This window comes from Panonychus citri, unplaced genomic scaffold, assembly GCF_014898815.1.
Source record: "Panonychus citri isolate SS breed McGregor unplaced genomic scaffold, ASM1489881v1 Contig00045, whole genome shotgun sequence".
NCBI lineage: Eukaryota > Metazoa > Arthropoda > Arachnida > Trombidiformes > Tetranychidae > Panonychus > Panonychus citri.
The window spans coordinates 412,885-426,615 of record NW_026515450.1 but is presented as its reverse complement, the minus strand read 5'-3'; the positions used below and the strand labels follow the sequence as shown (position 1 = coordinate 426,615).

Sequence of the window (13,731 nt, the reverse complement as noted above, 5' to 3'; positions counted from 1 at the left end):
AGAAATTGATTTTAATTAGGATTTGGAAAAAATTTTAATATTATTTATCTATTTTGTCTTTTTTTTTCTCTCTCTTGGTGACACATTGGAGGAATATTAAACTTTGTTCAATTTAAGATGATCTTTAATTAGATCAACAAAAAAAAACAATAATGTGTCCAAATAAATACTATGAAATTAATTGATTACAGGTAACAATTAAGCCTTTTTTTTGTTTTCGCCTTAAATTGTAGTCATCATTGGATATAAGATTTTTTTCCTCTTCTCCAATTCCAATTGTTAATATATTCAATTTGTCATCAATTGGGGAAAAAAATTTCCTTCACTACAATTGTTTTCCTTTTGCTTTGATTTTACCAAAATGTTGGAGATTTTGTTTAATTGTGAGAGTTTTAAATTGATGTTGACAATTTACTTTCGTTTAAATGTGCTGACAAATGATTGACTTTTAGCTTTTTGTTTCTTTTCCTCTTCCTGTTCCAGTGCTAATCTTTGATTCTCTTTAAACACCTCCAATGGATCGTCAAACTGTTGATAATGTCGGATTATTGGCCTAACATCGTTAACATCTTGGATGGCAATGGTTCGTAGGAAAAGAGCCAATTCAAAAAGAGTACGATCAGGATCTTCACCTTCATATTTATTCAAAATTAAACAATTCTCTGGATTCAATGAACAGGCATCTTTTTCCCAATCAATCATGATAACTTTTGACAGATCACGATTAAGTCCATTTAAATCCTTAAGACGAACACCATTAACATATCTTGTCGAATCACGGAAAAGCCAATGCATCACATTTGCTTTAGGATCTAAACTTTCAATCATTCCAGCGGTTGTCCAACCTGAATCCGAAGTAAACACAACAACCTCAAATAATGGTGGACCAACTTGATTAAGAAAATAATCAACGAAAGGTCTCTTTTTGAATCGCCAGCCCGTTTTGTAGGTCCATTCAGGATGGAAAAGAACACCATTCGATTCTAAGACTAATGTATATTTAGGTTGAATATATGGATGTTCCAATGGTGGTGGAAGTAGAACATCTCGAGATGGATCTTTGTAAACCTGCCATTCTCTTTTAGCTTTGTAAATTGTTCTCAAAATGTATTGTATCACTGAAGGTTTATCCGAGAATTCATCTAAAATTGGATTACCATCATTATCAACCTCCGGTTTTCCCCATTCATAGAGAGCCATCACCGTGGAGCCCGAGAAAAAGGCAAGAAGCCCCCACATAGACCATCGAACGGTTCTCTCCATTTTTCTTTTCTTTTCTTTAGCCTCCTTATCATCATGAATATCTACTGTGGCGATAAAACGATAACTCTGTTGATTATGAAACAATCCAACCATTGGACTAATCAATGATCTGGACAAAGAAAAACCATTCCAATGGTAACCAGAGGAACGTATTAAACTATTCCCAAAGAAAATGTCTCTACCATAGTTGACACTTTTACCAATGGTATTTAAATTGTTTCCATGTGAAAAGCAGCATCTTTGAACCTGAGAACAACAAAAAAAAATTGATGATAAACAAGGAAAAGAAAAAAAAAGAAAACAATTAATACAAAATCAGGTAAGAAATAACAATTGACATAAAAATAGAAGGAAAAAAAACAAAACACAAACACAAACACAGAGACAAAATGGAGATCATTTAATTTTCTTTAAAATCATACCAACACTTACCTGATGAATATTATATCTTCTAGTGACATTGAGCAGTGAATTCAACGTTTTAAATGACATTTAAATTAATTAATTAGAAAAATGAAATACGAAAATTAGATTGAAAACAAATGAGAAAATTTTTCCTTCCTTTACTCAAGAAGCATTGAAACCATGTGATTGTAGATGAACCTAGAAATTGATTGAGGCGCCAATATAAAAATTTCTTCCAATCCAAGTTAACCTTAATTTCCAATCAACTAATTGTTCTTTTTAAATAGCGATTTTTCCAATTCTATCAGCAACAATTAGCGAAGTCTAATCATCTCTAGGTGAGTGCTAAAGATAAACATCAACATCTAGTTAAATCCAGTTCCATGTTCCCCTTAAAACTTAAGCCTCTTGACTGCTCATGTTTGTGTTTATTTTGTTTTCTCAGTTGTTGTTAAATTGTCGACTCTTGATGGTTACAATTTTATCTTTATATTGTATTATTGTTTTTATATTTTTTTCTCCTCTCTCTCTCATACAATCAATTTAGTGTTTTTTCTTCTAATCAACAATTAAGTTATGGAATGGGGAGGAAAAACGATTCCGTTCAACCAACAATAATCACCACCAAATGGAAACCATGGAGAGTTGATTTGTTCCCATTGGGAAAACCATTATCATCAAGATCTAATTTGGTTAAATTTGGATCAGCTGTTAGTGTGGTAACTGTTGGTCTTTTAAGTAAATTATGGACCAAATTAAATAGATTTACCATAGTTAACCATGATTCTTTTCTAAAAGCAGCGGAAAGTAATTATAATGGTTCATCTGGTTCACCTTTATTAACCATTTCCAATCATTCATCATGTTTAGATGATCCAGTTTTATGGGGAGCATTGTTACCTTGGTCTTGGCAGTTTAATATGTATCGACATCGGTGGGTTTCCGCTGCGGATGATATTTGTTTCACCAAAACTTGGCATACTTGGTTCTTTGCCACTGGTAATACATTTCCAATTGAAAGAGGATCCGGAATCTATCAGCCAGCCATTGATTTTGCTGTTCAATTGTTGAAGGAGAAAAGGTTGTTACATTGGTTCCCTCAGGGTAGAGTTGCTGAAGAATCTGATATCTCCCTGTTACCTTGTGATTCTCATACTCCACTTACCTTGAGTGATAAAACTGTTGATGGTGTTAAACCTTATCATTTTAAATGGGGCATTGGTCGGCTAATTTTAGAGGCACTGGAAACACCCGATAAAGAAAATGGAACCGCAATTGAGAAAATTGAAGTATTACCTTTCTATCATATTGGTATGAATGAGATTCTACCTAATGTTGAACCTTATATTCCAAGGATTATGAAACGAGTAACAATTTATATTCGGAAAGAGGGTCCGATTATATTTGATCGTGATTTGATTAACTGGATTTATGAGAAACACGGAAAATTAAAATCAAATCAAATTCTTGAGGAGAAAAGAATTGCTATTAGTAAGTTTTTGGAAGATGAAGTGAAAAAGATCAAATTGGAAGCCATGAAAGTCCATTGGGTAGTTTGAAGAAGTTAATTGTTTATTCATCTGTGCTTAATGCCGAGCATTTTATTCAAATTAATCAATCAAACAAACAAATAATTTAATAGTTAACAAGAGATGAATCAACAAACAGACGAAACATCAACTTGAATCAATATGACAATGAGAAAACTCGGAGTTTTTTTCTGTTTTTCTTATTATTTGCTCAAAATAAATGCAATTTTCATGCTAATTGTTGATTAGATTTTTAAAACAGTTAATTAATCAAATTTCTTCCCTTTCTAGCATCACTGAAAAATATCCCTAAATCCATAGAAAAGAGAGAGAAACAGAAACGATTGATAAATAAATGTTCATGATATGTGACAACATTAGAATAATTAATCAAATTGTTTCTCTAATGAAATGGATAACTAATCAACTTGAACAATTTGGATGTTGGAAGAATCATTGAATAAAGAAGGACAATCAACCAAACCAACGTCGAACCAAAACATACCAACGAGCTGATGAAAGAAAAGGCAAATAAAACAAAACAATTAAGTTTGACGGCGAAAATCAAATTGGAAAAGTTAATTGTTCCATTTAATTACTTACTCCTTACTGAACATGATGGTACTCCTGCTGACCAGGTACCAGAACTTAGACAAGTCAAAATGGAGGTTCCTCTTAATTCAGTTCCAGATCTACAAGAGAAAATACAATTTCCACCAACAATTCCCGGGGCACAATTACCAGAATAGTAACCATTGGCCGGAGCAGATAAACTGACACAAGTTCCTTGACCAATGAATCCTTGACCGAAATTAGTTGACCCAAAGTTATTATTATTATTGTTGTTAAAGTTTCCACCATAACCACCGCCACCAGGAATTACTCCGTTACCACCACCATAACCTGAACGAGAAAAAAAAGGAAAATCAATTGTTGGATGTGTGCGAATTGCTCACCAATCTAATTACTTACAATTAAATTGTGGTCCAGACCAAAGTCCATTTGGTTGACAAATTTGCGACTGGACAATTCCCGTTGAACTACATTGAATTGAACAAACTGAATTGGTTCGTGTTGAACAACCGGAAAGTACATAACCACCAACGGGAACAGCAGCAATCGGACAATCAGCTGAAACTGGATTAAAATAATTTCCAACTGTAATTAACACAAATGGAAACAAATATTGATGGTTAATCATTTTCACTTATATTTAAATCACTTTTTTTTTCGACACACAATCAGTTAATTAATATAATGAAAGTGAAATGATCTTTCAGTGTGTTAATCAACTTTTACTTGGAAACTGAATCAACAAATTTTTTTTTATTGTTGAATTATGAGTGAGATTGATTATTATTTCAATCGGATGTTATTTTTAAACAGTTTTCACATCATTCAACTGGTTAATTGTTAACCATTTAATTATAATGGTCAAAATTTATCGTTGTAAACCTTGAATTGATTTTACAATGATTTATATGATCCATTGATTGTTTGGATTTAACATTTTTCACCAGAAAAATATCTGAATGTTGAACATACAATTTGATTTAGTCAAAAGTGATAATTATAAGTTTTGATCCAGTTATTTGGTTACAATGGTTTAATTCAACAATTGAAAACAAATTAATGAAATTTTGTTTACTATCACTTTGAAATGATCATCATCACTGTTTACATACTTACAATACTTGGACACATCCGGATGATTATCAACACAATTAAATTGTCTCTCCCTTGGTGAGTATCGAAAGGGAAAAGTTTAACAATTTATTAAATTGCTTCGCATTCATTAAAATATTTGTATGGATTATGATTTTTTTCTGATTCAATTTAAGTAACAATGAAACGAGATTATCAATATCACCTAGTTATTGTTAATGGATAATCACCCAACAATTAGTTTATCATTGTGGAAGATTTAACAAGCTTTTTTTTTGTTTCTTCTCGATTGTGGTAAATATAAATGAAATAATATAATAATGTAATTCACTAGTTGATTGTTGAATTCATTCAGTGGTAATTGCACAATTTGATTTGGCCTTTGATGTTGGTATACATGATTGTTGAACAAATTTTCTCCATCACTTTGGTAATTAATTATTTTAATGACAGTTTTTGATGTTTGTTTTTCTATTTCTTGGTCGATGCATAGAAATATTTCCGCATCTGATCAGCTTCCTGTTTCATTTCGGCTGCTGTTCTAATTGGTTTACTACTTTTATCGTGTTCTGCGAGTTTGCGATAAATTAGGTCACTATCGAAGTCATCTTTTTTTCGCGGTAAAATATGAGCATGAAGATGATCAACTGATCGACCGGCATCGGGTCCATCTTGAAGAGCGATAAGAGAAGATGTAGACGAATATTCCAATTCCAAGGCTTTTTGCACCTTTTGTACGGTGGTGAAAAAATCTGAAATTTCGACTGGTTTCAAGTCGGGTAATCGAATGGCATCTGCTCGTAGTGGGGCCACAAGTGAATGTCCCGGAAGAAAAGGTCGATGATTAACAAAGGCGAATGAATATTTACTACGATAAAATACTTGACATGAATTAATACGAACAGGACCAAAAGAGTATTCCTTTTGTTCGTCTGGATTTAATTCTTCTTCAGCGGCTGGAATAATCTCACCATAAATATCGGACCGACGATCAGTCCAAACGGGAAGTTTAGCTCGTACTTTTTTCTGTAGATCGGGATCAATAACAGCGACCGCTAGACCAACATCCTCGCCAACCTGGGCAATTATACTTCCCCATGGATCTATGACCATCGAGTGACCCCAGGAAGATCGTTTACCATTATGAACACCGGTTTGTGCGGCTGCGATAACATAACATTGATTTTCAATAGCTCGACATCTAAGTAAAACCTCCCAATGAGCCGAACCAGTAGGTACAGTGAAAGATGAAGGATAAGCCAATAGATCGGCTCCAGATTTGGCCAGAGAAATACCAAGCTCAGGGAAACGAACATCGTAACAAATACCAAGGCCCAATTTACCAACTGGTGTCTCTACTGGTGGAATAATTTTATCACCAGCCACTGAAAACTCTGATTCAATTAATCTAACAACTCCAGGAATCTCCAAATTGAAAAGATGAGTCTTTCGATAAACCGAGACAATTTTTCCATCGTTATTAATCACAATATGAGCATTAGAAGCTTTTCCATTTTCTAAAACAAAGACAACAAACGAAGAAGAGAAGAAAAATCAAAACAAAATGTCTACCACTTGATTGAATAGAAAAGAGAAAAAAATTGTTCCCTTACCATTTGATTCTCGTTTCTCATGTAATCCACCAAGTGACAGCCAAATGTTACATGATTTAGCTAAATCACGATATTTAGCAATCAAAGGTCCATCTAGTGATTCCAAATTAGCCAAAGTATCTTTTCTAGTTTCATTAATCATATCAAAACATTCCGGTAAAAAGGCCATTGAACATCCATAGGCCGAAGCTTCTTGAATTAATCTTTCACTGGTAACATAATTTTCATCTTTATTTGATTTACAATTAAGTTGACAAACAGCAATTAGTTTCTTAGTTGATGAATTGGAAGACATTCTAATTAATTTAGGTGAAAATAAGGGAACACAATTAGACTGAATTAATAAGCAACTCAACCTACGGACTAACATGTTCTGTTGTTGTTGTTGTTGATTAAGAAAGAAAAGAACAAAAAAGAAAGAGAAAAATGTTCTCTTCTCTTTTCTCTTTCTTTTCTATGTTGCTATGGATTCAGCTGATTATTTGTCTTCTCTTTTTCCATCAATTGTTTCTCGCAATTCATTTGAGGCGTTTTATTAATTGTTCTCGGTTATTGTTTGTTATTAATTCTTTTAGAATTAGTTAATTAACATCTCCAACAAGTGAATTTATCGTAATTGGCCTGACAATTAACTCGCATTTGTTTGGAAATGTTTGGAGACGATTCTGAGTAAGTAGAATTTAATTTTTCTCCCAATTTTGTTTTTTTTTGCTTCCAACGATTAAGTTAATTTGATATTTTTCTTTGTTATTATTTATGGTTTAATTTGTGTAGAGTATTAAATCATATTGAATTGGTTAATGGTTTGGATGGGTCGAGATTTAAGCCTTTGATGACTCGTATATTTGAAAGGTTAACTGTTGATGAAGATGTGAAAATATTCAATTCAGAGGAAGAGGAGAAATTAATTAAATTGTTTGATATTGCAAGTTCAGATGATTTAGATAATTTAATTGATTGTTTGACTACATTGGCACGAAAAGTGATCTACCTTCAAGTCTATTAGAGGATGTTAATTGGAAGATTAAAGTTCAATGTAATCAAAATAATGCCGCTAATCTGGAGAAGGTTGAAACTCAATTAGATTTAATTCTTAATCTAATTCTTAATTTCAAATGAAGATACTAAGTGTAAGCATTTTTTTCTTTCCCATGGTAACCCATTTGTTATGAATTTCTGATTCTTACCTATTGATTGTTACTCTAAATATTATTTTGTCAGGAATCAGTTGTGATCAATAAGAAGTACTAATCATTAAGAGGATATTTTTGGTGGACGTGTAACAATTAGATTGATCAAGAATTGATGAGTGTTTTGTGATTGAAATGATCATTAAAGTAAAAAGAATCTGAATTACATGTAACCTTAGCATTGGTATTAAGTGGTAATTGTTTTGGTAAATTTGGACATTATGGATTCGGTGATTATTAGTAGAGTTTTGTCCTCTCGGCCGATGTCTTCGGCGAGGCCACTTAGTACTGCTCGACCGATCACATCAACTGGTTTGATGGCACCGAAAACTGGACGAGGTCGATCAGCGGCTGCTATTCGGCGGATGGTTCAAGATAAAACTTACTGGTTGGGTGTTTTAAGAGCTAAAATGAACGAGTTAACCATGGAAATCGCTGTTCTGTCCAAGGAATGTGACCTGATGTCAGCTGAAGAGGCTCGACTGAACATGTGGCAGCGAAAAGCTGAAACATTAGCTCGAGAATTGAAATTAGCGACTCTTGAGTTATCTGTTTATAACGATTATTGGGATCGACTGCGAATCGGTGAAAACTCAGCGGACATTTTGGAAGATATTAACGCGATCAAAAATGAGAACTCTGAACTATCCGAATTATTGGAGGCCAAATACAAGGAAAAAAAGGCTAAAGAAGATGAAATATATTCTGGTGAAAGAGAAATTCAGAAAATCGAAGCTGAATGGAATTCATTGAAAAGGCAATTCGCCAGCGAACAACGAGAAAGGTAATTGTTCAATTTCGATTTTTTCAGTTATCCTATTTTCACCTGTTCTAAGTTTATCTTTGATTCGTTTTCAGATTCGAAGAGCTTGAAAGTCTTAATCGTTCACTGACCATGGAATCAGATCGATTGGAAAATAAGATAATGAAATTGGCCGAAAAGAAAAGAACACTAGAAGAATCGAATAGTAATGAGAACTCATCACTCCGAAAAGAAGTTCTAAATGGACTTAATAGATTAAGAGAATTGGAGAGACAGAAAAACGATCTAACCAGTGATCAGAATACTGACGGTGAAAGAAGTCGATTATTGGCTCAAGTTCGAAGAGATAACAAAGAGATCAGCGATCTCGAGAATCGTCTTGAAGAGATTCGTCGTTCGATAGAAGAGCAAAAATCGTCGCTAATCGCATACGAAGACGGAGAAACTGCGGAAAAATTTCGTGACCTGAAGAAAAAAGAATCAACAATCGACAGTTTTCTGACTGATTTCTCGGCCAATCTAAATAATGAGATGGAAAAAATGACCTCACTTGGAGAATCGATCGCTGACCTAGTAGACAAATCGAGTCGATATATAAGATTTATTGAGACATTGAAAGGTAACGACGGAACTTCGGGCAGAAGCGGAGGAGGAGACACAGAAATGACCTTAATTGACGAAAGGCGAAAGTTACAATTAGATTTAAATAAAATTGATCAACTAGAATCAAAGATAAACTCGGAATTGGAATCACTTCGAACCAAAATTGATTCTTTAATAAAGGACATCGACATTTACGGTAATCTGGATGGTCTTCGAGATGAAATCGACAAGAAGGAAAGTTCACTTATCGTGGACAAAAAATCTCTCGAAGAAAATATTCGACAATTAAAAAGTGACAAAATAGATTTAGAAAAATTAGTCGAAAATGTCAAGATCAATCTCGAAGAAAACGAAGTGTACAAAAAGATCAAAGATTGCGAACGAAAATTGTCCGATCTGGTGGCCGTTAACGAAGAGTATCACGATAAATTGCGAGCGAATGATAATAGTCGATTAATGAAACAAGTATTCGAGATAACTAATCGTTACAATCAATATTTACTTGGATTCTAATTTGAATCAAAGTGAAAAAATCAACTAACCAACAGGTTGATTGTGGTTAAAAACTTCAATTTTAATTATAGACTGATACAGATCAGTTTTGGACACATTGTGTTACAAATACAAAAGTTAATTGTGATTGGATTGATTGGATTAAAATCAAATATTGAAATAAAAACTGTAAAATGTAAAAGTAATGTTTGTAAAATTACTATCAACAATCAAGCTTTTTTACACCATTGAACATCCATAGGCCGAAGCTTCCTGAACTAATCTTTCACTGGTAACATAATTTTCATCTTTATTTGATTTACAATTAAGTTGACAAACAGCAATTAGTTTCTTAGTTGATAAATTGGAAGACATTCTAATTAATTTAGGTGAAAATAAGGGAACACAATTAGACTGAATTAATAAGCAACCCAACCTACGGACTAACATATTCTGTTGTTGTTGTTGTTGATTAAGAAAGAAAAGAACAAAAAAGAAAGAGAAAAATGTTCTCTTCTCTTTTCTCTTTCTTTTCTATGTTGCTATGGATTCAGCTGATTATTTGTCTTCTCTTTTTCCATCAATTGTTTCTCGCAATTCATTTGAGGCGTTTTATTAATTGTTCTCGGTTATTGTTTGTTATTAATTCTTTTAGAATTAGTTAATTAACATCTCCAACAAGTGAATTTATCGTAATTGGCCTGACAATTAACTCGCATTTGTTTGGAAATGTTTGGAGACGATTCTGAGTAAGTAGAATTTAATTTTTCTCCCAATTTTGTTTTTTTTGCTTCCAACGATTAAGTTAATTTGATATTTTTCTTTGTTATTATTTATGGTTTAATTTGTGTAGAGTATTAAATCATATTGAATTGGTTAATGGTTTGGATGGGTCGAGATTTAAGCCTTTGATGACTCGTATATTTGAAAGGTTAACTGTTGATGAAGATGTGAAAATATTCAATTCAGAGGAAGAGGAGAAATTAATTAAATTGTTTGATATTGCAAGTTCAGATGATTTAGATAATTTAATTGATTGTTTGACTACATTGGCACGAAAAGTGATCTACAATGTATCCAAGCCGAAATCATTGGTTCCACAGTTAATGAAGATTGGACTTTCAGAGGAAAAAGCTGTTACTTTTGCTCAAGTTTGGGCCAATTGTTCAACGGAAAAGGTTAATCAATTGAAACAGGAAACCTTTGGATTATCTTCAAGTCTATTAGAGGATGTTAATTGGAAGATTAAAGTTCAATGTAATCAAAATAATGCCGCTAATCTGGAGAAGGTTAAAACTCAATTAGATTTAATTCTTTCAACTTCAAATGAAGATACTAAGTGTAAACAACATTCACTGGAATTTGATTCGGATCAACTGAAAAGTTTCTACAATCAATTGGAAGAAATTCAAAATCAAATTGATTCCAAATTACTACAATTACCATCAAGTTAATCAATAATCTTGGACAATTTGAAAAATTGAATCATCAACAGTTCGATCTGTCAACACAATTTATTCTTGGACCCTAATTATATATATTTAATCATCTCAAGCAAAAGGGATACTTAATTTTTTTCATGGAAAATTAATTTAATTATCATTGTCTCTTTCATCATTTAAGTTGCTGTCAACAAGTTAAAGAAATCATCTTAATTCTGATGATTTTGAAGAAAAAGATTCCATCATAATATCGTTTAAATTAATCAACATTCTGGTTGTTCATTAATCAACATTGTTACCATTTTCGTAATCATCTCAAAATATTGGCAAATTTTAAAAGATTAACTAATAATCAATAATCTTATCAATTTGATACGGTGTTAATTCTGGTCCTGGAAAAGGTCAGTTTTGATTCTTTGAGAGAGGAAAGGAAGATAATCATCATCATCATCATCATCCGTATTTCTGGTTAACCTGAAGCTAATCCCAAAAGTATCCATGATTGCTGGTAGACAATTAATTAATCACACTCAGTAAAAACTGAATCATCATTATAAAGAAAACAACCTGGAGATAGAAAAAAATGTTAATTAAAAAACAAACAAAAACAAACTCTCAGGTAACGTGATTGTAATTTAAATTACTTTTTTTCGCAAAGGAATCAAACACAATCAATGTTAATTACAGACAAATTATGACATTAAATTTAGAAGATCATCTCAAAGTAAGAAAAAAAAGAATAATAATTAAATCTAAATATAATTAGATATAATTAATTTCTCATTGATAATGTTTTCAATAGTCATTATCACTTACCAATTATTATTAACCAATCAAAGATAAAAATCATCACAGACCAACAAAATTGATTCCTGGAACAATTGATTAACAATTAGCGTCAAATAAAAGTCAACAGTTAACCATTTATACAATTATATTGGAAAAACTAGAAGAAAAAAAAAGTAAATCAAATTGATTAGTGAAAAAAAAAATTGATGATTTGCGTGTGTTGATTTAACTTGTTCTGGTCAAGACTATTAAAGTAAATTAAATTAATTAAAGAACAAAAAAAGGAACAAGTTAAAGTAATTATTTCATATATTGATACTTTAACCATTAGACTGATCATCATCACCATAAAACTAAGGATATTGATCAAATTTAGGGTTGAATGGTCCAATCATCAACATTATCATCATCATGGAAATACAATTTTCATCTTTCACCTTAAATATCCCTGAACCGGTTGGTTGATCAACAACTAACATCGATAGCTAATTGTGGCCATAAATCTCTTACCTTTTTCTTTTCAAGGTAAAAGCTATCAAGCGAGGTCAAACTGACCTGGAGAGAAATAAAATGATCTAAATGATCTAAATCATTTAGCAACAATAATGATCAAGAAAAAGGGTAATCAGATGATCAGAGGGAAAGGGGAGAGAGAGAGAGAGAGAGAGAGAGAGAGAGAGAGAGAGAGAGAGAGAGAGAGAGAAACATCTAATGTTTATGTTTCTTTTCTGGTTATGTATTACAAGTTGTTGATATTGAGAGTAAACCAATGTGTTTAAGCACGTTCTTGTTTATCTGGTGATGGTGATTATTATCATCATAATAAGATGATATAACAACAATAAAGTAATAGAAGAACATCAAGTTGATAATGATGAGGATGATTATGATGGTGATGGTGATGAGGAGGATGAGGAAGAGAATAATTAGAGAGAGAGAGAGAGAGGTAAACACTTCGAGAGTTTTTCCTTCTCTCTCACTTTACTGATATTTGTATTTGGAAGAAAAATCTTGAGGTGATCAGTTGAAAATTCAGTAAGAAAGCTGATTAATAACGGAGCTAATCAAGTAGAGCTCTTGAGACAAAAGGATGAATGGAAATAATAACCTGAGGCTATTGGAAAATTTGCTTTTTCTCCCTCTCTCTCTAATTTCTTTGCTGACAAACTATTAAAGTAACATAACAACAACAACAACAACAAAAACAGCAACTTGTACATCAGCATAATGGCAGCAGTCAATGAATTATTTTACCACCAAAAAAAGAAAACACTGTTATATTGAAATCACCTTTTTAAAAAAAGGTTGTTGTTGGGGTGATGAAGATGATGAGTAAAACGTTGAGAGATGTTGATATAATGGCTGAGCAAAAAGAACAAAATGGTTTGCATGATTAACGAATCAGCCTGATCGGTGATTGATTAACACTAATAATAATCCAAGCAAATTCTTTCCTTCAGAAAAAAAGCAAAAAAAGAGAGTCAAACTATTAACGCTTTAGAATCTTTTGTATTAATAGAATTATGTTAAAAAGATCTTACCTGAGATACATATAATTAAACGATTAATTTTCTATTTTAACACAAACACAGAAACACAATTAAAATCAGGTAATTACACCGACAATAAAGGAATATTAAGTTATCATAGAATAACAACAAAAAAATGATTAAATCAATTAATGATAAATTGAATACAAAGTAAACACAATTTACCTCAACACAAAATAAAAAAACTCTTACCTTGATTCACCTTTCATAACATGTTAACTTAATCCAGTTCCAAATGGAATACATTTCCCAATTAATGACAAAACTAATCCGCAATTAATAAAGAGAAATAAAAATCACCAAGAAAAAAGTAATTAACTTTAAGAAATTAAAAAATTAAATTCTAAAATTAATAAACCAACAAAGAAACAAATAGAATTAAAAAAAGAGATTAAAAATCTATCAATAGATGTCACACATTCTAAAG

The 13,731-nt window shown here is 32.0% G+C and overlaps 6 protein-coding genes and 1 long non-coding RNA gene across 9 annotated transcripts; 3 read left to right on the top strand and 4 right to left on the bottom strand.

The window, feature by feature from the left end:
• Positions 1 to 9: 9 nt before the first annotated feature.
• On the bottom strand, positions 10 to 1,835 carry LOC128398157 (mitochondrial import inner membrane translocase subunit TIM50-C-like). Its single transcript, XM_053358985.1, has 2 exons — positions 1,696 to 1,835; positions 10 to 1,509 (listed from the first exon to the last, which is right to left on the bottom strand). The coding sequence occupies exons 1-2, from the start codon at positions 1,753 to 1,755 to the stop codon at positions 412 to 414; spliced, it is 1,158 nt and encodes a 385-aa protein (XP_053214960.1). The 5' UTR covers positions 1,756 to 1,835; the 3' UTR covers positions 10 to 411.
• LOC128398161 (tafazzin-like) lies at positions 1,437 to 3,435 on the top strand. Of its 2 annotated transcripts, none has more exons than XM_053358990.1 (2): positions 1,437 to 1,582; positions 2,216 to 3,435. In XM_053358990.1, exon 2 carries the CDS (start codon positions 2,250 to 2,252, stop codon positions 3,225 to 3,227), a length of 978 nt encoding a protein of 325 aa, XP_053214965.1. In that variant the 5' UTR covers positions 1,437 to 1,582; positions 2,216 to 2,249; the 3' UTR covers positions 3,228 to 3,435. The 2 variants fall into 2 exon arrangements, with proteins under 2 accessions (XP_053214965.1, XP_053214964.1); XM_053358989.1 differs by lacking the exon at positions 1,437 to 1,582 and adding an exon at positions 1,868 to 2,006.
• LOC128398167 (E-selectin-like) lies at positions 3,211 to 5,336 on the bottom strand. Its single transcript, XM_053358997.1, has 3 exons — positions 4,170 to 5,336; positions 3,801 to 4,100; positions 3,211 to 3,709 (listed from the first exon to the last, which is right to left on the bottom strand). The coding sequence occupies exons 1-3, from the start codon at positions 4,396 to 4,398 to the stop codon at positions 3,672 to 3,674; spliced, it is 567 nt and encodes a 188-aa protein (XP_053214972.1). The 5' UTR covers positions 4,399 to 5,336; the 3' UTR covers positions 3,211 to 3,671.
• Positions 5,334 to 6,770, bottom strand: LOC128398092 (nitrilase and fragile histidine triad fusion protein NitFhit-like). Its single transcript, XM_053358908.1, has 2 exons — positions 6,476 to 6,770; positions 5,334 to 6,379 (listed from the first exon to the last, which is right to left on the bottom strand). Exons 1-2 carry the CDS (start codon positions 6,768 to 6,770, stop codon positions 5,334 to 5,336), a joined length of 1,341 nt encoding a protein of 446 aa, XP_053214883.1.
• Positions 6,771 to 6,895: 125 nt separating this feature from the next.
• Positions 6,896 to 9,944, top strand: LOC128398150 (intraflagellar transport protein 74 homolog). The gene is made up of 4 exons (XM_053358977.1): positions 6,896 to 7,144; positions 7,250 to 7,605; positions 7,697 to 8,449; positions 8,524 to 9,944. Exons 3-4 carry the CDS (start codon positions 7,887 to 7,889, stop codon positions 9,542 to 9,544), a joined length of 1,584 nt encoding a protein of 527 aa, XP_053214952.1. The 5' UTR covers positions 6,896 to 7,144; positions 7,250 to 7,605; positions 7,697 to 7,886; the 3' UTR covers positions 9,545 to 9,944.
• Positions 9,945 to 10,101: 157 nt separating this feature from the next.
• LOC128398166 (COMM domain-containing protein 10-like) lies at positions 10,102 to 11,578 on the top strand. Its single transcript, XM_053358996.1, has 2 exons — positions 10,102 to 10,272; positions 10,377 to 11,578. The coding sequence occupies exons 1-2, from the start codon at positions 10,253 to 10,255 to the stop codon at positions 10,975 to 10,977; spliced, it is 621 nt and encodes a 206-aa protein (XP_053214971.1). The 5' UTR covers positions 10,102 to 10,252; the 3' UTR covers positions 10,978 to 11,578.
• Positions 11,391 to 13,682, bottom strand: LOC128398171 (uncharacterized). Of its 2 annotated transcripts, XR_008327069.1 has the most exons (5): positions 13,497 to 13,682; positions 13,296 to 13,326; positions 12,265 to 13,208; positions 11,782 to 11,911; positions 11,391 to 11,532 (listed from the first exon to the last, which is right to left on the bottom strand). It is a non-coding gene; the product is annotated as an uncharacterized LOC128398171 (long non-coding RNA). The 2 variants fall into 2 exon arrangements; XR_008327068.1 differs by having other exon boundaries at positions 11,782 to 13,208.
• Positions 13,683 to 13,731: the final 49 nt, after the last annotated feature.